Genomic DNA, 26861 nt, shown 5'->3' on the forward strand with positions numbered 1-26861 from the left:
AGAATGCCTTCCAGGTCCGCATGAATGGATGAATTATCTTGCAAACGTCTTGGAATGAGTGCCAGGGTCGGGCCGCACTTCTTTTAAGGCTGTTGTTGGGGCGCAGACAATGTTTGGTTTGGTGGTGGGGACGCTGTTCTCGAGCGGAGATGGCTCGCTGCGTAATAGCCTCGTAGGGTAAGGGGGAATACGTCGGTGCAGCGCGTGTATTGGCGGGTTATGTGGCGTCGGGGGTCGTGGCGCCGGGGGAGGTGGTGGCGGCCCTTGAGGACGAGGTGGGCGCGCTGAGGGCGGCCGCGCTCTCGGCGAGGCAGCTGCTGCAGGAGCTGCGGCCGCCGCAGCCGGCCGCGGACCACGCCACAGAGGCAGCGCACCACGCCACAGAGGCAGCGCACCACGCCACAGAGAGCGAGGAGCCGGCGGCCTCCGACGCGGCCGCCTCCGTCGCCTCCGACGCGGCCGCCGTGTGCGCGAGCTGCGGCCAGCCGGTGGCGGCGGCTGTGCTCGAGTCTCGGCGCGCGGAGCTAGCCGCCGCGGTCGAGTCGCGGCGTACGGCGCTGCGGAGGGGCGAGGGCAGGCTGCTCGAGGCGCGGCGGGCGGTGGACGGGCTGCAGCTGGCGGCGTGGGAGGCGCAGCTGGAAGCGGCGGCGGAGGCGGAGCAGGGCGCGGCGGCGGCGGCGGCGGCGGCGGCGGCGGCGGCGCGCGAGGCGGCGGTGGAGGCGGCGGTGGCGGAGAGGGAGCGCGTCGCGGCGGAGGCGGCGGCGGCGGCGGCGCGGGCGGCGGATCGGGCGCGGCTGCGCGACTTGGAGGAGGCGGCGGCGGCGGCGCGGCAGAGCGCGGAGGAGTGGGGTGCGCGGCGCGAGGCGGCGCTCGTGGCGGAGCTGAAGGCGGCGGCGGAGGCGGAGGCGGAGGCGGCGGCGGCGCGGGCGGCGTCGGCGCGGGCGGGCGCTGCGCTGGAGGCGCTGCGCTTGCAGGTCAACCCGCACGGGCTGCTGCTGCAGGAGATGGGCGCGCGGCGCGACGAGGCGACGGCTCGGCGGCTCGAGCTCGAGGCCGCGCTGAGGGAGAGCGGCGCGGCGCAGCGCACGATGGGCGAGCTGGCGGAGCACCTCGGCAAGCGCGGCGTGCAGAACATGCTGTACGGGCTCGCCATCGGCCAGCTGCAGCGCTCGGCGGCGCGCTACTCGGGGATGCTCTCGGGCGGCGCGATGCGGCTCGAGCTGGGCTTCGACGCCAAGCGCGGCGCCATCCGGAAGCAGGTGGTGCTGACGCGCGCCGACGGCTCCGAGACGTCTCGCTCGGTGTCGCAGCTCTCGGGCGGCGAGTGGCGGCGGCTGGCGCTGGCGCTCTCGCTGGCCTTCGCCGACTTCTCGCGCGGCCGGCTGGGGCTGAGCTGCAGCTACGTCGTCTTCGACGAGGTCATGCAGCACATGGACGCCGAGGGGCAGGCCGCGATGGCCCACCTCCTCAGGAGCCTGCCGTACGACACCGCCGTCGTCATCGCGCACGGCCTCGCCTCGGACTCCCTCTACGGCGCCTTCGACGCCATCGACGTGGTCGAGAAGGTGGGCGACTCGAGCTCCGTCCGGGAGACGAGCGAGCTGCTCGTCGTGGGCCCCGTGGGGGTGGAGAGATGAGCTCCGGTACGGATCGTACTGTAGCTCGTAGGTTCCACACAGCGATATCATGTCCCGCTCCCGCCCACATCCGAATTCCGATCATCCCCGCACGGGCCACGGGCACGCACACACGCACTGATTCGCACTCTCTCTGAGTGTCACCGGGTGTGTCACGAGACGTGCGTCGGAGGCCAGGGTGCAGGGAGACTTAGTTAGGGCCGCCCGAGTAGCGAGTACCAGGTTCCAGGTACCATGTATGATCGGAGTGCACCCAGTCCCACGGACACACAGTCCTCAGACGTCCTCAGTCGTTGCTCGTTCCAGCAAAAACCAGAGAGACTGTGCCACTGTGCACGCTGCAGCCAGCACGCCCAGCTCGGCTCGCGCGCGACGTGTCGGCAGCCGCCCCCGCGGGCTCGCGCCATGCAATCGCCAGTCCTCTCTGCTCTCAGCGCCGGGCACGCCGCCGGGCCGGCGCGTCGGCCGTCGGCCCTGTCGGCCCGGTCGCCTCGCTGCTGCTCGAGGCGCTGGCGGCCGCCGCCGCCGCAGCCTCCGTCTTCATGCGCTTGCCGCTCGCCGCCGCGCGCTCCGTCTCGAGCGGCCGCAGCGCCGCCTCCAGCTTGCGCACCGCCGCCTCGCGAGCGGCCACCGCCGCCTCCTCCGCCGCCGCCGCCGCCACGTACTCACTGTACGCCTGCTCGAGCGCGCTGAGCGTCGTGTCCTCCGCGGCCGCCTGCTCGCGCGCCGCCTTCTTGCGGCGAACCAGCTCGCGCTCGTCGATCTCGTCCTTCACAAAGAGCTCGAAGGCCGGAAGCGCCAGCGTCCTCGTCCGCGCGTCCACCGCCGCCGACGTGAGCGAGCGCGCCGTCGCGACGCGCTCCGCGAGCTCCTCGCCGCTCGGGCTGCTCTCGAGGTCGATGGCGCGCTTCTTGCCGTCGGCGTCGCGCTGCTCGCGCGTGCGCTCGCCCACGAGCTGCACCTCGTCCGACGCCCGAGCCGCGGCCGCGGGCGGGCGCAGGTCGGCGATCGGCCAGAGACGCACCGTACTGTCGCAGGAGCTGCTGACCACATGCTGGCCGTCAGGGCTCACCGCCACTGAGAAGGCAGCGAGCGTGTGGCCCTCAAAGGTGCAGACCAAGGCGCCAGTCGCGAGCGACCAGAGGCGCACCGTGTGGTCGTGCGAGCTGCTCACCACGTGCTGGCCGTCCGGGCTCACCGCCACCGACCAGACAGTGTTCGTGTGCCCCTCGAGGGTGCGGACCGCCGCACCGTCGGCGAACGACCAGATGCGCACGGTCCTGTCGCCCGAGCCGCTGATGACGTGCTGGCCGTCCTGGCTCACCACCACCGATGTGACAGTGTGCGTGTGCCCCTCGAGGGTGCGGACCGCCGCACCGTCGGCCAAAGACCAGATGCGCACCGTGCTGTCGAACGAGCCGCTGAGCACGTGCCGGCCGTCCGGGCTCACCGCCACCGACCAGACATGCTGCGTGTGCCCCTCGAGGGTGCGGATCGCCGCACCGTCGGCCAAAGACCAGATGCGCACGGTCTTGTCAAGCGAGCCGCTGACCACGTGCTGGCCGTCCGGGCTCACCACCACCGAGTTGACCCTTGATGTGTGCCCCTCGAGGGTGCGGACCGCTGCACCGTCGGCCAAGGACCAGATGCGCACCGTCTTGTCGTTTGAGCCGCTGACCACATGTTGGCCATCCGGGCTCACCGCCACCGACCAGACAACGCACGTGTGCCCCTTGAGGGTGCGGACCGCCGCACCGTTGGCGATCGACCAGATGCGCACCGTGCTGTCGAACGAGCCGCTGACCAAATGCTGGCTGTCGAGGCTCACAGCGATCGCGAGCGTCGGCGAGCCGACCTGGAGCGTGCGAGGCATCGGCCGCTTTGGCGGTTCACGGTCCCACCGTTCACAGCAGGGCTCGAGCTCGGCCAAGGGCGATCTCCAGTCTTCCAGGGCGAGAGCCCGCCTCGAGCCGGCATGCCGCGCGGCCGTGGCCTGCCCGCCTCGCCGCTGCTGCTGGTGGTGGTCCTGCCGGCGGTCCTGCACGCGCTCCACGTCGCGCGGGCGCCCGCGGTGCGTATGGCGGAGGGCAGGTCGAAGCAGGCCGCCGCCCCGGCGGCGGGCAGCGGCTTCGGCGAGTACGAGCCACCCACCCCTCGCTCGAGCACACATGTCCGAGGGCGACCACTCCCATCTGCAACAGTACTGGCTCGACCGGTGCCCCAAGCCCTCCGTCCTCGCCCGGCTGAAATAGCAGCGGCGACTCCGGCATCTGGAAGTGCGACGCCGTGGCTGCGAGCACGTCGTTCGGCGCCAGCTGATCGTGATACCGCCATCTGCCCCACTTGCTGACTCGTCGCAGGCCGCGTCGCTCGTTCACGTCCCCACTGCCGTCCGCCGCCTCTTCCATCAGAATGGTGGCGAGCATCCATGCATCTCCGATGTACTTCGTGTCCGATTCCTCCAGCGACTCCTCCAGCGCTGCTCGAAGATGTGCGAACTGCCATCGATTCGGATCCCCACGGCAGCCCCACGTGTGCAGGCTGAGTGCCACTGTCGACCTCGCCGCCGTGCGCGTCGCGAGCGCTCCTCTCGTGGCGATCCCCTTCTCCACCGCCGTCTTGATTGCTGCCAGGCCCGCGGCGTAGATGTGCACTCGCCCCGGACGACCATCCACCCCAGCTTCATATAGGTCCGCCCGTGGCGTTGAACGATCCCTCGCATACTTAGAATTGTAGATGGTACGCCACTCCTTCTCCACCTCTTCAGCCCGCTTCCACGTGATGTGTACGCTCTGCCCGTAGTAACCGACAAGACCTCCCAGCAGTGCGTTGCTAATCAGAATGAACTCCCCTGACGTGATCGCTCCTCGGCGCACCTCTCGCAACCGGGCGAGCGCCGCCCGAAGCTTGCTCAGGATACCAGGCATGGCTTTACTATCCGCCGTCGCCTTGGCACCCAGCCAGGCCGTGGTGCCGTCGGCGTCGAGCCGGCGTAGCACGCCCAGGTGTTTGTAGGCCTCCCACGGTGCGAGATACGGCACCTTCCTCCCGTCCGCCGTGATGAGCCCCGGATCCTCCACTCGCTCCGCCATACCGTTCCTCCAGATAACCCCAGAGACTGCCGTCTTGAGACAGCCTTTTATGCCCAACTTGGCGCCCACCACCTGCTCCCACGCTGTCCAAAGTCCCCACGCGCGCAAGAGCTGCTGCTTAGAGTCGAAAGTGCCGCACCAATCGTCTGCATATGCCACCTGAGTTAGGTAGTCCTCCAGCGGGACGATCGGCTACCGTGGTACCGGTAGGACCTCCGCCCCCGTTCGCTCACGCACGCACTCGAAGAAGAAGCATTGAAGTGTCGCCTCCCCTTTATGGTGAAAGGCCCAAGCCTGCTTTGCCTCTCGCAGGAGAGAGGAGGCTCGGCGAAAGAAGGAACGCGTCGAAGAGGGGGAGTTTCAGGCTTCGGTCCTCGAAAAGGAAGGTCTTTTCTACTTTCCAAATCGGACCGCAGCCGCGAGGGCCACCGCATGCTGGCCGTCGCCATCGCGGTGCGCGCTGGGCTCCCGGCTCGCGAGCCTCAACACACCCTCGAGCCTCGGTTCAGCTCGATCGCCCAAGCGGTGGGCGAGGACGAGCCGACCTCGCTCCTCGAGCCCGTGCCGCTGAGAGACCACGCCCGAAAGTTTAGCGAATTCAACGTGGCCAGCGAACCGAATCGCATCGGATCCTTCCAAGTCATCTCCTTGCAGGAAAATGGGTAAGGCGTCAGATTCGATGCTCGTGGGAGCTTGCGGCCCAATCGAAGAGAGCGAACCGAACCGCTCACCGCTCACCGCGTTGCTGCCATCGTCGCCCGCGCAGCTTCGGCGGAACGAGGCGGCGCCTCGTCGAGGCAGGCGTACCAGCGGGGCTGATCCAAATGCTGAAGGGGGTCGACGGATATGCGCAGATGAAGGAGCAGCGCCCCGCCGTCAGGGAGCACGCGCGGTCGCTGGGCGTGCTGCAGCCCGACGAGGGCTGCCCCATCCCCCCGCCTCCGTCGCACCCGCCGCCTCCGTCGCACCCGCCTCCGAGCTCCCCGCCTCCGTCGCACCCGCCACCGTCGCCGCCACCACCGTCACATCCGCCACCATCTACACCACCGCCATCTCCATCGGCGGAGGTGAAGCACGCCGCTGCCGCTTCCGAGGCTGCCGAAGCCGCACAGATGAGCTTGGCCGCCGCGAAGCCCGACTTTGTGTGCACCGAGAAGGCCTCCTTTGGATGGCATCAGTTCGGAATCTCCGTTGCGCACGCGAAGGCCTGGGAGATGGCGCAGAGGACAAACTCATGGACCGTGATCCTCGAGCAGGATGCAGCCTTCGTCAAGGCGGGAAAATCGAAGACGTGGTGGGAGCTCGCCAACTACATCCTGGCCGAGGCACCGGAGGAAACCGAATTCGTTTGGCTCAGCGGCCAGAAGCAGAAGGATTTTGCTCTCGATGGGCCGCTGCTGATGGAAGGAGCCACGTTCTGCCCCCACACGTACGCGATCTCACCAGCGGGCGCCACCAAGCTTCTGGAGGCCGCTCGCAAAACCTTCGTCTACGGGGCGGTGGATATCTTCCTCATTCACGAGCTGCCAAAAGTCCTCAAGACTTACATGGTGAACGACAAGCGCGCCGTTCACGAGGGGCTCATGGAGCTGCCCCCAGAGGAGTCTTCTCCGCGCAATCTGGGCATCGGGTTCCAGCAGGGGTTTAAGAAGGAAGTGCCCAAGGAGGCGGGCTCGAGCATGCTGACCGTGGCACCAGCTGGCCGCGAGCACAAGAAGAATCCCACCTTGATGCAGAGCTACAGCTCAGATGAACTGCACGACTTGCCGTCGCTGCCCAACCCGAAGGTGGTGCTCTTCAGGCACCGCAAGGCTGGCAGCTCTTGGGTTAGCTCCTTTTTCGAGAAGCTGCTGCGTGAGGACAAGAGCGATGGACCGTTCAAGGAACACCTCAAGACGTTCATCCCGCTCGACGAGGCCATGTCCGCGAGGCGGGGGGCCGTGAAAGCCCTCAAAGCAGCGGGCGTGATCACGGTCACGACGATCCGTCACCCGATTGCGCGCTATCTCTCCGAGGCAAAGCATTGCGGCCCACTGGCCAGGTGCAGCGGTGATGAGGCCCGCTGGGCAAGCTACCAAGACAGCTGTCCTCCGGGCTATCCCGAGAATAAGCGCAGGACTTCCGATGCTGCCATGTGGACCAAGTGGCGGGAGGCCGGGAAGCAGGGATGCCCGCTGACGGGCAATGTGCTGGTGAGGGAGCTCTGCATCAACGGGACCGAGAATGTGGAGCTGACCGGGAAGAACGGGACCGAAACCAAGGACATGAACGTGCGCTGCAGGAGCAAACCCCTGAGGTGGCCGCGAGCGCTGTACGTGGGGAACTACTTTGTGCGCAGGTTGATGGGCGATCCAGGCTGTGAGGAGATCAATCATCCGGTCAAATTCTTCGCGTACGACGACGAGACGAGGAAGAATGCGGAAACGTCCTCGGCATTCTTTGCGGACCAGGCGAACTTGCTCTGCGAGGAGTGTAGGGGGTGCAAGTGCGGGATGGCAAAGAGGTTAACCAAGCAAGACTTGGAGCTAGCCAAGGCCAACCTTCACGATATTGATATTGTCATTGTCGAGGAGCATCCGGAGCTTGTAAAGGCGCCATTGATGCTCCTCTTTGGCTCCAAAGTGCAAAAAGACATCACTGAGACTGTCATCAACGAGGAGTGCAGGCGCGCCAACGACACTAGTTTGGAGACCCGGGCGCAAGCGAAGGATGAGATCCCGCAGGTGTACCGTGAAAACGCATATGACATGGAACTTTGGGAGCACGCGATCAGCGTCGCTAAGCAGCGCAGTTTTGAGGCGGAGCGCCTTCTCCGCCTTCGCTAAGGCGAGAACTTGTGACATGCTGATCTCCACATGGCTAGCTGAACGCTTGGGTGCTCGCAGTTGGACATGAGCATCGCTGCATCGGCTTCGTGTGCGTGCGTGTTGTTTGGAGGGGAGTGCAGTGCATTGTCTGGCATTGCAGGTGCAATTGGGTGCATGCTGCGTGGGTGCGGTGTGGAGAAGAGGCGATTGAGCACTGTATGTATTCTAGACATGGTCCATCCTCACTCCCGCTCTGCGACGACCATCGGAGGCGTCCAACATGGCCAGCGTCCATAGTAAACCCACCTGCTCGCCGCTGTATCGCCGCTGCGCTGCGTGCCGCGGGCTGGAGGCGCGTCGTGACCGTCGACAACGACGGCGAGAAGGGCGGCGGTTGGTAACTGGCTGACAAAAAGGACGCCAAAATTCATCGGCGTGTGACCGTATCACCGCGGGGCGGGGATTAGCCTAAGCACGTTTTTCTCGCCAAGTACTATCTATATTCTTTTGCTTATATTCTCGCCAGACCATCTATATTCTCGAGAATATTCTCGAATATTGAGAATATTTTCACCACGCGAGAGGTCAGCGGACGCCAAAAATCGCTCTAAAGTAGAGGTTTGTGCTCCCAAACCGCTCAGGAACGTCCAAAACTTAAAGATTTCCGTCTGCATCGACCCAAAACCTACTTTTGAGGGGGCAAAAGAGCTGTTTCGAGAAGCTCTAGTCAAGACCGTTCTAGACGCCGCGATGTAACGGCGAGAATATTCAAGAATATCTTGAGACTCGAGGTCAACCAAGGTCAAGGGCTGAAGAAAACTCATAGATTCTCGAGAATATTCTCGAATACGAAAGTGCGCGGGACCATCTATATTCTCGGAGATATTCGAGAATATTGTGCTTAGGCCAAGGCGGGGAGGGGGAGCAAGAGTGGGTTGCTCTGGCCATGCGCCACTTTTGGGGGCGGACGGCGCTCGCGACGGTGGCGCTGCGGCTCGGTACGGCGGACGCCGCCACCTTCTCCACGATCGCGACCACCGGCGACGCGGCGACCGGGGGCTGGAAGTACGGGGGCGCGGTGGCGGTGGGCACGGTCGTCTACTTTGCGCCGCGCGACCAGAACAATGTGGGGGTGCTCGACACGGCCACCTCGACCTTCTCCACGATCGCGACCACCGGCGACGCGGCGAGCGGGAGCGCCAAGTACGAGGGCGCGGCGGCGGTGGGCACGGTCGTCTACTTTGCGCCGTACAACCAGCACAATGTGGGCGTGCTCGACACGGCCACCTCGACCTTCTCCACGATCGCGACCACCGGCGACGCGGCGAGCGGGAGCAGCAAGTACGGCGGCGCGGCGGCGGTGGGCACGGTCGTCTACTTTGCGCCGCACTTCCAGAACAATGTGGGGGTGCTCGACACGGCCACGTCGACCTTCTCCACGATCGCGACCACCGGCGACGCGGCGACCGGGATCTGGAAGTACTGGGGCGCGGCGGCGGTGGGCACGGTCGTCTACTTTGCGCCGTGGACCCAGAACAATGTGGGGGTGCTCGACACGGCCACCTCGACCTTCTCCACGATCGCGACCACCGGCGACGCGGCGAGCGGGAGCTACAAGTACGCGGGCGCGGCGGCGGTGGGCACGGTCGTCTACTTTGCGCCGCTCAACCAGCACAATGTGGGCGTGCTCGACACGGCCACGTCGACCTTCTCCACGATCGCGACCACCGGCGACGCGGCGAGCGGGAGCTACAAGTACTGGGGCGCGGCGGCGGTGGGCACGGTCGTCTACTTTGCGCCGTTCAAACAGAACAATGTGGGGGTGCTCGACACGGCCACCTCGACCTTCTCGACGATCGCGACCACCGGCGACGCGGCGTACGGGAGCGACAAGTACCGCGGCGCGGCGGCGGTGGGCAGATTCGTCTACTTTGGGCCGTGGACCCAGAACAATGTGGGCGTGCTCGACACGGCCACCTTCTCCCCGCCGCCCCTTTCTCCTCCTCCCCCCTCGCCCCCCCCTCCATCTCCACCACCTCCGTCGCCGCCGCCGCCTTCCCCTCCGCCTTCGTCGCCCCCACCTCCTTCGCCGCCGCCTCCCTCGCCTCCGCCTCCGTCGCCGCCGCCGCCTTCTTCCCCACCTCCGTCGCCGCCGCCGCCGTCCGGCTCGCCGTCGGACGATGACGGTGCGACCAACCCCCTCGCTCCCAACGCCTCGCGGCATCCCTTGCCTCACACTGCAGCACCCTCGCTCACCTCAGACGCACTGCCGACCTCTCTCCCCCCGACGCCACAGATGAAGACGAGGATGACGACGACGACGACGACGAGCCATCGGACGATGACGGTGCGACCAACCCCCTCGCTCCCAACGCCTCGCGGCATCCCTTGCCTCACACTGCAGCACCCTCGCTCACCTCAGACGCACTGCCGACCTCTCTCCCCCCGACGCCACAGATGAAGACGAGGATGACGACGACGACGACGACGAGCCATCGGACGATGACGGTGCGACCAACCCCCTCGCTCCCAACGCCTCGCGGCATCCCTTGCCTCACACTGCAGCACCCTCGCTCACCTCAGACGCACTGCCGACCTCTCTCCCCCCCGACGCCACAGATGAAGACGAGGATGACGACGACGACGACGACGAGCCATCGGACGATGACGGTGCGACCAACCCCCTCGCTCCCAACGCCTCGCGGCATCCCTTGCCTCACACTGCAGCACCCTCGCTCACCTCAGACGCACTGCCGACCTCTCTCCCCCCCGACGCGGATGACGACGACGACGACGACGACGACATGGGGGGCGATGACGAGGACGCAAAGTTCACCGCCGCGTAAATACGCGGTGACAAGCAAGAAGCGCAAGGGCGCTCTGCAAACCGCTAGTGCAACGCGACCACGCCAGCAAGGCGCGCATGTAATTTGCAGATCGAGTCCACGATCGAGTCCATGTAAGGCGGGGAATGTGCAGATCGAGTCCATCCGGACGTGCTTCGAGCTCCTCGTACCCCCTGTATCGTAGATCGATGTAGTCTTTGTTAGTATCGAGGTGTCGTGAGTTTTGGTCCTGAGATCGCCCGGAGAGGGTACCCCCACTATCGTAGTCTTTGTTAGTATCGAGGTCTCGTGAGTTTTGGCACTGAATCTCGCCGGAGCGCGAAGGCCAACCGCAAATTTGCACAAACTCCGAGACAAAGCCCCTTCGAACGCGCGAAAGCGCCGGCTTTCGAAACTCGGCGCCCGCCCTCTTTCTGGCCGCGTCCCTCTCCCCTGTCCTCTCGACTGCATTCCTCTTTTACATACATAAACACAACAACTTTTATGTCCCACCATGCAGAGCGCATCTCTCTCTCTGTTGTGCGAGGCGTGAACCGCGCATATATGGGCTAGTGCCATTTCACTGTGGCACAGCTCGCGTTACAAAACAACCTTGATTTGACCATTTGCGCCATTTTGTCCCTCTCGGTGCCTTCCAGAGGCAGCTGCAACCCCGCCAAGTGGACGGGGGCACTCGGCAGGTGGCGCGGAGTGCCCCCGTCCACTCGGCGGGGTCGCAGCTGCCTCTGTGCGTCCTGGGGAGGGACAAAATTGTCGCCGCCGGAGACGACTCGACGCCGCTGAGATTGGAGATCAAGCTCTGACAGGTCGCACGTCGCTCCTTTGACGCCGACGTGACTCACCCGTGCAGATCACATCAGGACACGGTCTCGACGCGCTCGGTACGACGCCTGCGACCCGTCTCGGGTCAGGTGGCACGACGCTCATCGCGCCTACCAGCGCTGCCGTACAGGCTGCCACGACGAGGTCGAGCACGCTTCTATACGCTCGCCGAGCCTTCCTTTCCATCCAATTAGGCAGCCTGGGAACGGTGGCGGTCAGAGGCAAAGCCTACGAGGGGTGGTGGAACCACATGTCACGGCTACTGCCGGCTCGACCCCACGATAGCCTCCGAAGGCTGACTTTGCGGCACCATCATCGGACGATGTCGACGAGTTGGGTCGCTCTCGCGGTAGCCAGATGACCTCTCTTTCTAGGAGCATCGGCCATGGCCGCAGGGAGCGCGGGGGAGGGCGCTGGAAGCAACACGGAGCTCCGTTGGAGACGTTTTCAAGATTAGCGTGTCAGAGTGAAATGGCACTAGCCCATTCGCTCTCACCTGGCAACCCTGTCTGCACGTCTCGCGCGCGCGTGAACAGGGCTCCAGGCCCCAAATGACGTGTGGGTGTTAGAGTTGTTTGGTATTGCTAAAAATCTCTCTCTCTCTCTCTCTCATACATAAATACAACGGACATCCCAAGCTAGGGCTGGGTCGAGGACAGACACGTCCCCACCTTTGCAGGATTTTGCAAAAGCGAGGGGGGAGGGCGCATCGCCGCGCGGAGAGGGCTGGGCACAGGGCACAGGGGATCTCTCTCACATAGGATATGCACTCGGCGGCACGAGGGCAAGGCTGGGCGTCCTATGTTTGTGCTCCCCCCCGGACCCCTCGCTCTCGGGCACTATCCATCTGACCACTCATCGACGGGGCTTGGCGAGCGGCCGCGCTGCGGGGCAGGGCTGGTGAGAATGGGCTCTGGCCACTCGCCCGTGCGGTTGTAACCGCGCATCAGCCGAACGGAGCTCGGAGGCCTCGATCGACCGCCCCTCGAGCAGCTCGCCCGCCGCCTCGAACTGCTCCCTCATGCCGAGCGCGCCGCAGACCTTGCGTACAGCCTCTTGCTGCACCTCGTCCAGTAAATCGGAACAGGTCTAGCGGCGCACGTTGGACTTTAAAATTCTTTTTCTCGCGATGTCCACCTTGTTGCGCCGCTCGCGCCGCCTCGCCGCCTCCACCAACGCCGCCCCCTCGCCGAACACGCCGCCGCCCACCCGCCTCCTCGACCTCCCCACGGAGCTCCTCGCGCGCACTCTCTCACACTGCCACAGCCCCCTCGACATCGCTCGCGTCGCGGCCGTCTCGCTGCTCTTCCACGCCTCGCTTGCGGTGGAGGGCATCCGCTTGCGGGCGCAAGAGCGCGGCTACGAGCTTCCGGCGCCGCCAGAGGGCGAGGGCTGTGCCGTGCGATGGCTGTGCTTTGCGGCGCTGCTGCGCGAGTCCAGCCCGCCGGCGAGGGTGGCGGCAGGCATTTCGCACAGCGCCTTCATCGACGGCGAGGGGCGGCTCTCGTCGTGCGGCTCGGCGACGGATGACAACCAAGGGCCGCTCGGGCACGGTGAGGGGGTGACGCGGCTCAACACGCCGACGCGCCTCCCCTCGGCGCTGGGCGGCGAGCGTGCCGTGAGCGTGGTGGCTGGATATGCGCACAGCCTCGCCCTCACCGCCGGCGGCAGCGTCTGGGGCTGGGGCTGGGGAGCCTTTGGCCAGCTGGGACACGGCGACACGCAGAACCAGTGGCTGCCCAAGAAGATCGAGGCCTTTGCTGATCGGCGCGTCGTCGCCGTGTCGGCAGGGCCTATGCACAGCTTTGCCCTCACCGCCGACGGAGCCGTCTTGAGCTGGGGCTGGGGAAGGTTTGGCAAGCTGGGCCAAGGCGACGAGCAGAACCAGCCGCTCCCCAAGAAGGTCGAGGCCTTTGCTGGCCAGCGCGTCGTCGCTGTGTCGGCTGGGGCCTGCCATAGCATCGCTGTCACCGCCGATGGCGCCGTCTGGAGCTGGGGCATTGGAGCCTATGGCCAGCTGGGCCACGGCGTTCAGCAGAACCAGCTGCTGCCGAAGAAGATCGAGGCTCTGGCTGGCCAGCGCGTCCTCACTGTGGCGGCTGGAGGCGCGCAAAACCTCGCCCTCACCGCCGACGGCGCCGTCTGGAGCTGGGGCGATGGAAGCTTTGGCCAGCTTGGCCACGGCGACGAGCAGAACCAGCTGCTGCCGAAGAAGATCGAGGCTTTGGCTGAGCAGCGCGTCGTCGCTGTGTCGGCGGGATGCGGGCACAGCCTCGCAATCACCGCCGACGGCGCCGCTTGGAGCTGGGGCTATGGAGGTTATGGCCAGCTGGGCCACGGCGACCAGCAGAACCAGTTGCTGCCCAAGCAGGTCGAGGCCTTTGCTGGCCAGCGCGTCGCCGCGGTGACCGCTGGGAGCGAGCTTAGCCTTGCGCTTACCGCCGACGGCGCTGTCTGGAGCTGGGGTGTGGGCGGGGGCGGCCAAGTCGGCGTTGCAGGCCGCCTAGGCCACGGAGAGGACCTGTCGAACCAGCTGCTGCCCAAGAAGATCGAGGTGTGGGCGAGCCGGCCGAGCACGCCTACTTCCTCTGACGGAGAGGACAGCAGCGGCGGAGAGGACATGTAGCGACGCGGCGGCCAGGCCACGGAGGGACCTGTCCGACCTGCGACCAGCTACGTGCAGGAGGACCATTGCGCCGACCAGCTACTGCCCAAGAAGAGCGCGCCCGGCGGCAGGAACGAGGAAGGCGCCTCGTCTGACGCCTCTCGTCAACGCGCATGTGCACGGTGCTCTATCTGCCTATTAGTACCACGACAGTTTGTTCGGAGGAGTCTGTTTTGTGTCGACACTAGACACAGTGAAAGTGTGTGCGCTATTGGTCCGATGGTCCCACCTCCGCGTAATAAATCGGCCCGCAACGCCCATGCGCATGCCGTAATCTGATCCGAGTGTCGTCACAAAACGCATTTAATCCATCGTCCGCTCTCGAGAGTGTCGAGTTGCGAGAGGCGCTAGGAAGATACGGTGTACAGCAGACGGTGTAAATATATACATATACGTGAACGCGCGGGAAGCGCGCGGCGGAGAGAGCGACTATATAGGAGAGACCCCGGCCTCCGTGCTGCACCCGCCCGCGGCGGGGGTCGTGAGAGAAGTGACAGTGGCGGCTCGGCTGAACTCGCTCCTGAAGCTAGTTCGGGCACAGCTCTCCCGCGGCCTCCACCTCCCGCTGCGCGGCGAGCCTCTTGGCCAGATACCTCTCCTCCTCGTCTCCGATGAAGAGCAGTGGCGCCAGCCCGAGCACGCAGCCGATCGAGATGCCGATGAGCTGCCCGACGGTGGTCGCGCGTTTCGAGGGCGGCTGCACGAGCTGGTGAGGCGAGAGGTGGTGCTCGGGCAGGCCTAGCCGCCCGGACAGCCGCTCCACGGTTGCACCTGCCTGCAGGCCGACGACGTCCGAGCAGAGGTTTCCGAGCCCTGCGGAAGAGAGGGGGGGGGGCTAGATGAGCCGGTGCACATGCAGACGTAGACGTGTGCGTGTGCGTGCGTGCGTGCGTGTGCGTCTCTCTGTCTCTCCCTCTCCCTGTGTGTGTGTGTGTGTGTGTGTGTGTGTGGCGAGCGCGAAAGCCTGCAGCGGCCATCGCCGAGAGCCCCAGCGCCGCTCCAAACGCGGCCTCGATCTGGTCGCCGGCCACGAGCATGATGAAGTTGTCGAGGAAGCCTGATCAACCGCATATGTGAAAAGTCTCTCGCCGTTTTTGCGTCTGGCACGCGGCGCGGCCGAGCGAGCCGAACGCGACAAAGGGGATTGCGGCGCCCAAGCCGAGCTTTCGAAGCTGGGCGGTGGTTGGCGGCTCGGCCGCATCATCGCGCGCCGCCGCGGCCGACGGCGATGCCGCGTGCCACTCGAGGCGCGCCTCCGTCGCGCCCTCTGGCGCTGCCGCTCGCTCAGTCCACACAACTCGCTGACCGGACCCGTCTGCCACGGCAGCATCGACTCGCCGCAGCTTGTAGATGAGGTCGGGGTCGGAGAGGGAATGGCCGTGCCGCCGGAGCGAACGCGTGTACCACGAATGGAATTCGGCGGACGATAGTTTGCCGTCCGAGTCGAGGTCGGCGCTCGCAAAGGCGTCGATGACTTTGAGCAGCTCGTCTCCCGTAGTCGTCCGCAGGCTGTGCGTGCAGATCAGGTGTGAGCGTGGCGGTCAGCCAGCAGAGCAAGAATAGGCCAGGGCAGGTGGAGTGGGAGCGAGGAGCCTGGTTGCAAGGACTCGGCGCCGCAGCTCAGAGCCTCCTTCGGAGAGCACCCGATCCAGCAGGTGCGGGTCCGAGCGAAGGGCGTTGGCGATGCCGTCGGCTCCGGTGTGGCTGTCGGCGAGCGTGCTGCATGCGCGTGACAGCCGGCGAGCTTTGAGGACTGCGCGCGCAGCTGGTCTCGTCAGGTTGTTGCTCATGGTGCGTGGGGGGGGGCCGCGCGCGGGGGACCCGGGGGGGACACCACCGCAGTACGATCGATTGAGTCGTATGATTGATTGTAAGGGCGTAGGGACCCGTTTCATAACATCGAAGGCTAGCTCAAAAAGAAAATGGGGTGGAAGCATGATAAAATATCCCAACGCAACTTCTTTTAGTCCCCGGTCCTGCGGGTCCGTGCGGTTGCTGACTGCACTCCAAGTGCTCCAACTGCAACCGCCTTGCCCCTACGACCAACTCCCTCGGGGCGCGGCTCTCAATTCATTCCACAGCTTTAAGAGAGAGAGAGAGAGAGAGAGAGAGAGAGAGGGGGGGGGAGGGAGGGAGGGAGGGAGGGAGGGAGGGAGGGAGGGAGGGAGGGAGGGAGGGAGGGAGGGAGGGAGGGAGGGAGGGAGGGAGGGAGGGAGGGAGGGAGAGAGAGAGAGAGAGAGAGAGAGAGAGAGAGAGAGAGAGAGCTCTGAGCAGTGGCAGCAGATGACTCAGCCCGCAGCGGGCCGCAGCATCGCGGTGCTCAAGAGCCGCACGCCCGGTGAGACGTCGCGCGAGCTGTGCGAGTCGAGTCGTTGGTGCGGTCGCACAGCTCGGCTCGCGGCTCGATGAGACGCTGTTTCTGCTGCACAGGCCCTCGTTCCCCCTATCACGCTGGAGGGATGGCACAGAGCTCAGCGCCGGGGGGAGAACCGTCAAATTGGACTTTAGGAGTTGAACCGTCAGCCCACGTATAGGGGGTTGTTCATCGGCCGTCTTCGACAATAGGCAGGCTCGCGCGACCGTCCCGGCCGGGCAGGAGCCTGCTCCAGCGGCTGGCTGTGCCAGTCGCGGCTGCCAGCGCCACATCTCTCAGGTACGCTACCACCTAAGAAATCGGAGGGCTGGCTTTAGTCAGCTCACGCATGACAGCGCCGTGGTGGCGATCAAGATTCGGCGCGACCGGCACAGCATCGCGGGATATGCAGTTTCTTAGCGGACACAAAGGGCCGAGGGCGAGAGGGCGAGAGGGCGAGGGGAAGAGAGGGAGGGAGAGAGGGACGAGTACCGGGCATCGGCACCTCGCGCGATGGCAACGGCAGAGGCGCCTCGCCCTCTGGCTGCATGCGCCGTGCGCGGTGGAAGAGGGCAGCCACAGCCGCATCCGTCGCGGGCGGCGGCGGCGGTGGTTCGCCGAAGACGGTCGCGTAAATTACGGCGGCACAAAGGTAGGAACCGGTGGGCGAGAGGTGGAAGTCATCCGTGTGAAAGAGGCGCCTGTGAGCAGGGCGAGACGAGGACTTTGCAGCGAGAGGGATGGTCGGATGGGGATTCGCTACACTGCAGAGACCGAGGCGGAACGCGACGCCCGCCTTGACCGGGCCGGCCCGCCTCAGAGTGCTTGGGGCGCGGTGGGGCGCACACCTCCAGAGCTCAGGCCTCTCGTCGTGCACAGCCTTCATCGCGGCGCCTGAGGCGTAGAATGGAGAAACGAATGGAACAGAGGCAAGCGAAGCGAGACGCCGACAGCTGCCAACGGCGCCCAGGGGCGCGACGCGCGGCTTGTGCTCTGGCGGTAGCGCGGCGCGCAGGGCGTTGGCGCACACGGCGGTGCCCTCCTGCAGGCGCTGCGTGAATTCGGCGTTGTCTCCAAGATCATGACTCCCCTTCTGGTGGGAGCGGTAGGCATGCGTGCAGAGCAGCGCCGGTGTCGCGCCCGCCCTTATAAGCAGAGGCGCGTACCCGTCCACGAGCGTCACCACGCTTTCAGCCAGCGACTCGGCCCGCGCCGGCGCCTGCCCAAACGGAACGCTCTGTCAGGGACTCGCATCGGCTGCAGGCAAGGCTGGTGGTGGTGGCTCAGTCAAGATGCCCCCGCGCCACCTTTGCCGGGGCCGCTGAGCCTGGCGGCGCGCCTCGCGCTGCTGCCAGCGTCGCATGTGCTCCCGGGATGTGTGGGAGCCGCATTGGGTTGATGGTTGGGAAGGCTCCCGCCGCAAGTGTGGGCGACGTTTGGCGGGAGGATGTCGGCCTGCGTGTAGTCATTCATGACGACAGTGTCCCACGGCGCCGCCAGAAGGGTGGCAACGCTGTCGGCGCCAATGTCGTGGCTCCCGTCGGCACGCAGCGCGTTGGGCGTGCCAAACTTATTGCGCATCCCGTTCCCCTTGCGTAGCAGTGTCCCATACGACGCGCCTCCGCGGAAGCAGCAGTCGTGCACCAGCGTGCGGCCGGCGGCGTGGCAGAGGGCCTGTGGTGAAGCAGTCCCGAAGAGTCAGGACGGACGGCATCCGGCTTTCGAGTGGCCCGGTGTCCAGAGCGCCTCCACGAGCCGAGGCACATCATTGAAGTAGAGGATGGAGTTGCCGACGAAAGCCACTCGAGCGCTCGACCGTCGCGGGCGCAGCCGCAGCCGCGCTATCACCACGCAGGTGACGGCTGCGACGGTCGCGAGCGCACCTAATCGCCACTCCATCCGACGACCGCACTCACTCGTACGTCCCAGATGTTCGCTCGAGGGCCACGGCATGTTGTGGGTCATCTTCTCTGTGTGCACTTGGAGACTTTAGTGTGTGCTTGTTGGGGACTCTCTCTACTCTGTCTGTGCAGTTCTAATCTGCCAAGCCCAGTGTCGTGCGAGGGAGCTTATAAAATTCTAAGCTGGCCCATTCACATACGCACAACCCCGGGCCAGAAATCGATCATTCACAGGTCATGGTAGCCAGACGGAGAGCGATGTAGCGATGGCGTGGACCGAGCACACCTCGAGCTCTGGCCGCCCCTTCTTCTACAACCCGGCTACCGGCGCCTCGGTGTGGGAGCGTCCGGCGGGAATTTCCGAAGCGCGAGTGTTCTCGCGAGACACTCCGCCGACGCTGCGCGCCTGCATGGCCACGGACCGGCGCGTGCGGGCACTGGCTGGTGCGATCGTCCGCCGGTGTGGCGTCGATGCGCTGCCGCGTGTGCAGGCGGCTGGCGCCGACACGTCTCTGTGCGCCGACGGCCGTGGAGGCGCCTTCTGCTGCGAGTCGAACCGCATTTTCCTGTGTGCGTCGACGGCGTGGGTCTCGTGCCGCGAGCTGGCGTACGAGCTGTCGCACGCCTACAACACGTGCACCCACGTCACGCGCTGCGCGCACGGTGGCATACAGGTGGATGACGCGTCTTGCGGCTACCTCTCTCCTCCCGATCTCGCCTGCTCCGAGCTGCGCGCGGCATATTGGACGGAGCGCTGTGCGGGCCGTGCAGAGAGGGACGAGGCGCGGTGCCTCAAATGGCACGCGGCGTGGGCGCTCCGCGCTTGCTATCCCTCGGATGAGCACCACCCAGCCCATGTGCGCCACGCTGTGCAAGAGTGCACACCCAGAGGCGCAGACGCCAACCTCACGCGAGGCGGCGGCGACGATGAACAGGAAGCGGTTGGGCGCCCAGGGGAGGCGACGGCGGCCGACGCAAAGCGAGTGTAGACGGCCTTGTTCCTTTTTCATGCGTGTTGGGCGTCTGTCGTCAACATACCGCCCACGACACATCCGACAGCTCTCTCCGCTGCCTGCAGCCTGGCTGATAGCCGTAACACGCCCGCGCCGCGGAACGCGGTTAGCATGGTGTGTGTGTGTGTGTGTGCAGCCCGGCACAGGAATATACACACAGCGCGTACTCAGTTACCACTCCTCCAGCTAGGGAGGCCCGAGATCGGGACGAAGTCTGCCTCCATTCGGCTCAACGCCAGCAGCGCCGCCTACAGGAGCGTCGAGACCCAACTGTTTGACTCTGGCAAGGGCGCGCGGTGTCGAGGATGGGCGGCAACGCCCCACCTCAACTGCGGCCTGCTCGCTGTGCTCGGACTCTGGGCCGAGCGCCTCCGGCCCGAGCTGCAGCCACGACCGCAGCTTGCCCTCGCCGTACCCACTGCCGTACCCGCCGCCTTTCGCCGTGGTGTGGAGCGAGGGAGCCGAGGAGCGGCGCGGCAGCGAAGCAGCCTTCGTAGGGAGCAGATGGGGCACGGCCTTAGTTCGGTATTGTAGTGGGTGGGTGTGGGACGGGGGGGGGAGTGGGGGGGAGAGGGGGGCGGGGCGGGGGGGGGGGGGGGCACCGATGAACGGGCCGAGAGCGCGGTGGCGACAGTCGAGCGGCGCGGTAGCGCGCCCCCTTCGCCCTTCGAGCCCGGCGCAGCGCGGGCAATGGCGGCGAGGGGCTCGATGCCGCCCGCCGCCGCCACGGCAGCCCTCCCCTCGTTGCAAATCGCGAGCGAAGCGAGTGCCGCCGCTGCCGCCGCCTTGGTCGCCGACGACGCCCCGCCGCGTGCAAGCCGTACCAAAGGCGGCGCGGCACCGGCGCGGCAGAGAGCGCCCCGCACCGTCTCATCGACAGCGAGGGCGCCAACGGCTCGGGCGGCGGCGGCGCGCGGCGCCTCCACGCCGCCCGAGCCGTGCAGCCCCGCCACCAACCCCGTGACGCCGCCCGCGGCGAAAATGGCGGCGCGCCCCGTGGCGTCGGCAGCGAAGGCGTGGAGGGCGTTTGCCGCGGCCTCGCGCGCCGGCTCGGACGGCGCCTTGCGGGGCCGGAAGCGTCAGCACCCAGAGCTGTGGGGGTGGTGACTTGCATCTCTGCCAAATCCCGGCTGCATCTCGGCCAAATCCCGGCTGCATCTCGGCCAAATCCCGGCTGCATCTCTCCCAACTCCCGGCTGCATCTCTCCCAACTCCCGGCTGCATCTCTCCCAAATCCCGGCTGCATCTCTCCCAAATCCCGGCTGCATCTCTCCCAAATCGGGGCTGCGTCCCGGCTGCGTCTCGGCTAAGCGTCGCCTGCACCAGCCGCGCGAGGGGAGGGATCGCGGCAGAGAGCGGCTGCAGCGGGCTCTCGGCCTCAGACTCGGACTCTCGAGGCGCGGAGTCGGCGGCGGCGGCGGTCGCGGCGATGGCGAGGTTCCGGATCCCGCGCGCCGCTGCTTCCGCCGCCGCCGCACTGCTCCCCTCGAGCAGTCGCATCAGCGCGGCGGTCCCGCCAGCTTCGGTGACGGCCGCGGCGAGGGCAGGCTCCACCGTCAGGTTGGTCAGGGCCGCGGCCGCGACGAGCCGCGCGCGCGCGGAGCCCGCGCCGGCAATGGCGATGAGGGGCGGCAGGGCGCCGCAAGCAGAGAGCTCAGACCGCGCCTCGGGCAAAAGCGCCAATCGCGCTAGAATCGTCACCGCCGCCTCGGCCGTCACCGCCGCTATCGCCGCATCGCTCTCGCTGCCCGAAGCCGTCGGCGAGGAGGCGGCAGCCACGCACCCCGACGCCACACCAGGAGCGGCAGCGGCGGAGCACGCCTCTGGCAAACGGGGCGCCGTGGCGGCGCGGTCGACCGACGGCGACGGCGCCGACGCTTCGGAGCAGCGCCAGTCCTCTCCCCCCTCTCCCCCCTCGTCTCCCTCTGCCTCTGCCGCCTCTGCCGCCTCTCTCCGCTCGCCAGCCCCTTCCCCTCCTCCCGCGCCCGGCGCAGCATCCGCAGAAGAGGAGCTCGACGACCCGGTCGAGGCCGCGTCCGAGGCGTGGGTGGACGAGAGGTACGCTGTCACCGGCGCGTACGCGCAAGGGAGCGAGGAGACGAGCGCCACGAGCCTGTCCCGAGGCGGCCGGTCGGGGTGAGAGCCAACGCGGCGGCAAAGGGAGAGGGGCGACGTGGCGGCACGGATGGTGGAGTGGGTGGTGGGGAGGGGGGTGGGGTCGGGCGGGTGGGGGTGGGGTGGGGTCGGTGGCGTCGCAAGGCGCAAGGAATTCCGGAAGCGGGTGGTGGGGGTGGGGTGGGGTGGGGTGGAGGTGGGTGGGGTGGGGGTGGGCACCTCGCGACGCCGCCCGCCCGCAACAGCGCCCGGCGGCCGCTCTCGTGCAGCGACAAGTTTGCGAGCACCGCCGACGCCGCCTCGGCCTCCTCCGCGCGCCTCGAGCCGACGAGGCCGACGAGCAGTGGCACTCCCCCGCCGGCGACGATGGCGGCGGCGATGTCGAGGTGTACCGAGAGGTTGGCGAGCCCCCTCGCGGCGTGCGTCGCCGTCGCGCTGCTGCGGGCGCCGCATCGCCCCTCCGCGGCGAGAAGCGCGAGCAGCGCCTGCGCGCCTCCGGCCGCGGCGACCGCTACCTTCAGGTCGGCGGCGAGGGAGAGGCGGGAGAGCGCGGCGGCGGCGGCGGCGGTGATGCGGTCTGCGGCGCACTTGGAGGTGGCAGGGGCCGTCGCTCCGTCGCGCACGGAGGGGGAGAGGAGCCCCGGTCCCGGTCCCCACCCCGCGCTGCTGCCGCTGTTCCGGCCCGGCGGTGGCAGCCCGGCGCCACCAGGCCCGCACGGTGCGGCGGGGTCGGCGGCCCTGCAGAGCGCGACGAGAGGGCCGACCGCGCCGGCGCGCGCAGCTGCGGCGCGGCCTTCCGGCGACCCCGCCAGGTTGGCGACCGCGGCCGCGGCCGCCTCGCGCGCCTCCTCCGAGGCGGGAAGCGGCTCCCGGCTCCCGAGCGGGCCGCCACCGCCTCGAGGTGCTCGCAGGAGCGCGACGAGACGCGGCATCGCCTCGGCGGAGAGGAGCGCATGCTGCCCGGCGGGCCCGAACGACAGGTACCGCGCCGCCTGCGCGGACGCCTCGCGTGCCTCGGGCGGAGCGAATACTGAGAGCGCCGCCGCCAGTGCGTGCGCGCCCCCCACCGCTGCAATCTCATCGCGCCGCATCGAGTCGGCATGATCGTCCAGCAGCGCACCGGCGCGGTCGGCGGCGGCCCACCCACCATGCGCGTCGATCGCCGCCTGATTCTGCGGCGCGCACGCCAGGTCGCGTAATGCAGCCGCCGCCGCGACGACAGTCCGGCGGTCGAGCTGGTCGCAGGCTACACCGAGAGCGTGCACCCGCAACTCCACGTCGGACGGACCGCCCCGCCCGTTCTCGCTGTCCAGGCCTTCGTACCAGAGCTCCTCCTCCTCCGCCGACGGCAGGCAGCGTGAGAGCAGCGCACAGATGCCGCTCATTGAGAGAGAAGCGCCCCGGCCGTGCGGATGCAAAAGGGGGGCTTCGAAAATGACCCATGGCGTGCAACCCTCTCAGCACTGTAGCACGAGCACTGGATAGGGTCGATTCCGCATGGTACGGGACCCCATGAACACCCCTGTGCATGCCGTCCGCCATATGGGCTGCCCCTGTCAGCAGAGCAGAGTGGCCTGTAGGTTCGCGCGTGTCGTCGTCTTCTGTCTCGCGTCCACCCATACCGAGAGAGAGATTTTTAGCAATACCAAACAACTCTAACACTCACACGTCATTTGGGGCCTGGAGCCCTGTTCACGCGCGCGCGAGACGTGCAGACAGGAGGGTTGCCAGGTGAGAGCGAATGGCGCGGTTCACGCCTCGCACAACAGAGAGAGAGATGCGCTCTGTGCAACAAATATTGCTAAAAATGTATGTTTGTCACTTTCATCTTAAAGAGCTCCGAACCCTCCACTGCCGCTGAACCTTCTTTTCTAGAGACTAGACGGCTAGGATTGAGAGCAGCCTCGCCCTAGAAAGTCGAAGGATTGTGAGCACCGAGAGAGAGAGAGAATTCTTGATACGAAACCACGACGACACACACCAGTCGACTCGCATCGGTTGCCTCCATGAACGGCGGAGCTATTCTCGCGCCCACACCACACCTGGCTCCAACGTGGACACGCCCATAGCTGGGGACACTACTAGGTCACGCATGGCATCACAGAAGTTTTATCTCTGGGCCCCGAAAGGCATCTCTAGCAGTGTCGTTACACATGCCCCCTCCCCTCCTGGGCGCATGCGCCTCACGTCTCGCCAGAGCATAAGCCCTTGGCGTGTGGCGAGACGAGTTTTTCGCCATCGCAGCGAGCAGCAAGCCGCCCGCCGCAAACAGCCGGAGGCCTCGCCGCGGCACTGGCTGCGCCGCGGTCCCGCACCCGTCGACGCAGCTCTCTCTCTCTCTCTCTCTCTCTCTCTCTCTTGTGAGCACCCTGAGCAGCACTCCTCGCAATCGTAGCATCTCTATTGCGAGCCGGTCCCCTCGCAATCGGTGGGATCACTGACTCGATTCTACATGTACATGTACCTCGAATTCTTCCACCCCCACGACTCGGAACACGAATGTGACAGGACCATCGGGTCCTTCAGCCACCAAAGCGAGATCACAATAAACAGCTGAGCCTGCCTCTGGCCTCGCCTCCCTCTCCTTCAGGCATTCGTGGCATCCTATGCGCTATGGGTCGTCCAGAGTATCGACCTCTGTCTGGCTTGCCATCTCGCTGGCCTCTCCGCAGGGCCCCCCGACCGCGTCGAACCGATCGGCGCGGGCTCTCTCGGCTACGGGACCGGCCCCAGCTTCGGCTGAGGGCTAACAAGCTGCCGAGCCCAAATCACTGTGAGAGTCGTGATTTCTTGTTCGTTTTCTAAAATCTCTCTCTCACACGCACCGCACGACACCACACGCTCTGTGTGACACATTTCTTGTTGGCTTCTAAAAATCTCTCTCCACACGCCACCGCGCGCGCGCTCACACGCGTGCCGTCCTCCCTCCCTCCCTTCGGGTGTTTCTTTTCTTTCTTTCTTTCTTCAGCGATTAGAAAAAAGAATTTCGGACGGCCTACCCCGCGCCCACACCCCGTCCTCCCATCCCTCGCCTGGCTGGGCAAGTTTCTGTCCGCGGGCGGTTTTCTTCCTCGCTGTACCTGCGTAGGGGCGCGCCTAAAATGTCAGAGTCAGTGTGTGGCACCTCGCCTGCCGACGCGCCGCTGCTTGGGCAGCGCGTCGTGCTCGGCGGGCTCTCTTCCCGCCCCGAGCTGAACGGGAAGCGGGGCGTGGCGCGGAGCTTCGAGGGCGGCCGCTACGCTGTGGCGCTCGAGGGAAGCGGCGAGAGCGTGCGGGTGCGGCCTGAGAGGTTGCGGCCAGTGGCGGCGGCGGAGCAGGCGTCGAGCGGTGACTCGGCAGCCCCCGATGCGGTCGTGGCAGCGGCTGCGCGAGGCGAGGAGGAGGCGGTGCTGGCATGGCTCGATGCCGGCGGGCGGGCCGACGCGATGTACGAGAGAGGCGGCGTGAGCGGCCTCACGCTGCTGATGGGCGCCGCCAACCACGGCCACGAGCGGGTGGTCGAGCAGCTGTTGCGGTACGGGGCGGACATCGACCTGCAGGACAGCGACGGCGACTCCGCGCTGATGGCTGCCGCCTACGGCGGTCAGGAGCTGGTGGTCGAGCTGCTGCTGCGGCACGGGGCGAAGGTCAACCTGCAGGACAGCGTCGGCAGCACCGCGCTTATTGACGCCGCCCTCAACGGCCACGAGCGGCTGGTCGAGCTGCTGCTGCAGCACGGGGCGGAGCTCAACCTGCAGAGCAGCGACGGCGACACCGCGCTGATGGCCGCCGCCTTCTTCAACCGCGCCGCCGTCGTGCGGCGCTTGCTGCGGGCGGGCGCAGACACGGCGGCGCGCAGTGCGAGCGGCATGACGGCGCTGCAGGTTGCCAAGGAGAAGGGCCACGCCGAGTGCGTCGAGGCCTTCCGGCAGCACGTCAAGGAGGCGGTGGTGGCGGGACGGCCCACTGCGGCGGCAGCCGGCTCTGAAGGCGCAGGCGGCGCTTCCTCCGGCGGCGCTTCCTCGGCTGGATCGAGAGTCACGAAGACGCTGTCTCCAGCGGTGGCGGCGGAGCAGGCGTCGAGCGGTGTCGCGGCAGCCCCCGACGCGGTCGTGGCAGCGGTTGAGCGAGGCGAGGAGGAGGCAGTGCTGGCGTGGCTTGACAGCGGCGGGCGGGCCGACGCGACGTACGAGTATGGCAAGTCGACTGGCCTCACGCTGCTGATGGGCGCCGCTGTCCACGGCCACGAGCGGGTGGTCGAGCTGCTGCTGCGGCACGGGGCGAAGGTCAACTTGCAGGACAGCGACGGCACCACCGCGCTGATGGCCGCCGCCCGCAGCGGCCACGAGCGGGTAGTCGACTTGCTGATACGGCGCGGCGCTGAGGTCAACTTGCAGACCAGCGTCGGCGGCACCGCGCTGATGATCGCCACCCTCCTCAACCGCCCCGCCGTCGTGCGGCGCTTGCTGCAGGCGGGCGCAGACGCGGCGGTGCGCACTGTTGGCGGCAAGACGGCGCTGCAGTATGCCAAGGAGAATGGCCACGCCGAGTGCGTCAAGGTCTTGGCTGAGGCGGCAATGGCAGACGGCCGGGCAGGGGCGGGCGGCGCTTCCTCGGGCGCGGCAGCGGCAGCTGTGGACGCGCCGCTGCTCGGCCAGCGAGTCGTGCTCGGCGGCCTCTCTTCCCGCCCCGAGCTGAACGGGCAGCGGGGCGTGGCTCAGAGCTTCGAGGGCGGGCGGTACGCTGTGGCGCTCGAGGGCGGCGGCGAGAGCGTGCGGGTGCGGCCGGGTAATCTGTCGCCGGCTGCGGCGGAGCGGGCGTCGAGCAGTGCCGCGGCAGCCCCCGATGCGGTCGTGGCAGCGGCTCATCGAGGCGATGAGGCGGCGGTGCTGGAGTGGCTCGAGGGTGGCGGGCGGGCCGACGAGACGTACGAGGTAGGCGAGGTGAGCGGCCTCACGCTGCTGATGGGTGCCGCCTTCTACGGCCACGAGCGGGTGGTCGAGCTGCTGCTCCGGCGCGGCGCTGAGATCAACCTGCAGGACAGCGACGGCGGCACCGCGCTGATGCACGCCGCCAACAGCGGCCACGAGCGGGTGGTGGAGTTGCTGATACGGCACGGCGCGGAGATCAACTTGCAGGACGACGACGGCTACACCGCGCTGATGTACGCCGCCCTCTTCAACCACCCCGCCGTCGTGCGGCGCTTGCTGCGGGCGGGCGCAGACACCGCGGCGCGCAGTGCGAACGGCAAGACGGCGCTTCAGTGGGCCGAGGAGGAAGGGCACACCGAGTGCGTGCGCGCCCTCGAGGATCACTCGTCGACCGGAGCAGAGGCGGAGGGGGAGACGGCGGTCGCAGCGTCAGCCGAGCAGGCCGCGGCGGCCGCACGCGAGGCGGCAGCGGCTGCGGAGGCGGCGGAGGCGCGTGATGCTGCCGAAGCGGCGCTGCGCGAGGCGGTTGAGGCGTGCGAGCGAGGCGACGCCGATCTCGAGGCGCTCAGGGCGGCGATCAACGCAAACACCACCCAGGCCGCCGACGGCTCGGAGGCGCTGCGGGCGGCGCGGCTGCTGCGCGACGAGCTGGCGGAGCGAAGGACCCGTGAGGCCAGGGCGCTGAAGCGGCAGCGGCAGA

The 26861-nt window shown here is 67.0% G+C and overlaps 4 protein-coding genes across 4 annotated transcripts; 2 read left to right on the top strand and 2 right to left on the bottom strand.

Moving 5' to 3' along the window:
- Nucleotides 1-1088: 1088 nt before the first annotated feature.
- Nucleotides 1089-1637, top strand: EMIHUDRAFT_199030 (hypothetical protein; the record flags this gene model as incomplete). Its single annotated transcript, XM_005757728.1, has 1 exon — nt 1089-1637. The coding sequence occupies one exon, from the start codon at nt 1089-1091 to the stop codon at nt 1635-1637; it is 549 nt and encodes a 182-aa protein (XP_005757785.1).
- A 12537-nt stretch (nt 1638-14174) lies between these two features.
- Nucleotides 14175-15633, bottom strand: EMIHUDRAFT_351059 (hypothetical protein). The gene is made up of 2 exons (XM_005757729.1): nt 14840-15633; nt 14175-14688 (listed from the first exon to the last, which is right to left on the bottom strand). The coding sequence occupies exons 1-2, from the start codon at nt 14904-14906 to the stop codon at nt 14396-14398; spliced, it is 360 nt and encodes a 119-aa protein (XP_005757786.1). The 5' UTR covers nt 14907-15633; the 3' UTR covers nt 14175-14395.
- Nucleotides 15634-18389: 2756 nt separating this feature from the next.
- On the top strand, nt 18390-19112 carry EMIHUDRAFT_199036 (hypothetical protein; the record flags this gene model as incomplete). Its single annotated transcript, XM_005757730.1, has 1 exon — nt 18390-19112. The coding sequence occupies one exon, from the start codon at nt 18390-18392 to the stop codon at nt 19110-19112; it is 723 nt and encodes a 240-aa protein (XP_005757787.1).
- A 191-nt stretch (nt 19113-19303) lies between these two features.
- EMIHUDRAFT_448626 (hypothetical protein) lies at nt 19304-22655 on the bottom strand (the record flags this gene model as incomplete). Its single annotated transcript, XM_005757731.1, has 6 exons — nt 21875-22655; nt 21471-21766; nt 21207-21249; nt 20063-20197; nt 19461-19625; nt 19304-19384 (listed from the first exon to the last, which is right to left on the bottom strand). Exons 1-6 carry the CDS (start codon nt 22634-22636, stop codon nt 19304-19306), a joined length of 1482 nt encoding a protein of 493 aa, XP_005757788.1. The 5' UTR covers nt 22637-22655.
- Between the last annotated feature and the right edge of the window lie 4206 nt (nt 22656-26861).

This window comes from Emiliania huxleyi (assembly GCF_000372725.1).
Source record: "Emiliania huxleyi CCMP1516 unplaced genomic scaffold EMIHUscaffold_9, whole genome shotgun sequence".
NCBI classification, from domain to species: domain Eukaryota; phylum Haptophyta; order Isochrysidales; family Noelaerhabdaceae; genus Emiliania; species Emiliania huxleyi.

Coding starts and splice junctions, on each gene's coding strand:
- EMIHUDRAFT_351059 (XM_005757729.1), bottom strand. CDS start 14,906: ATGCTCGTGGCCGGCGACCAGATCGAGGCCGCGTTTGGAGCGGCGCTG. Junction 14,689..14,839: donor GGGGCTCTCGGCGATGGCCG/CTGCAGGCTTTC, acceptor CCCCCCTCTCTT/CCGCAGGGCTCGGAAACCTC.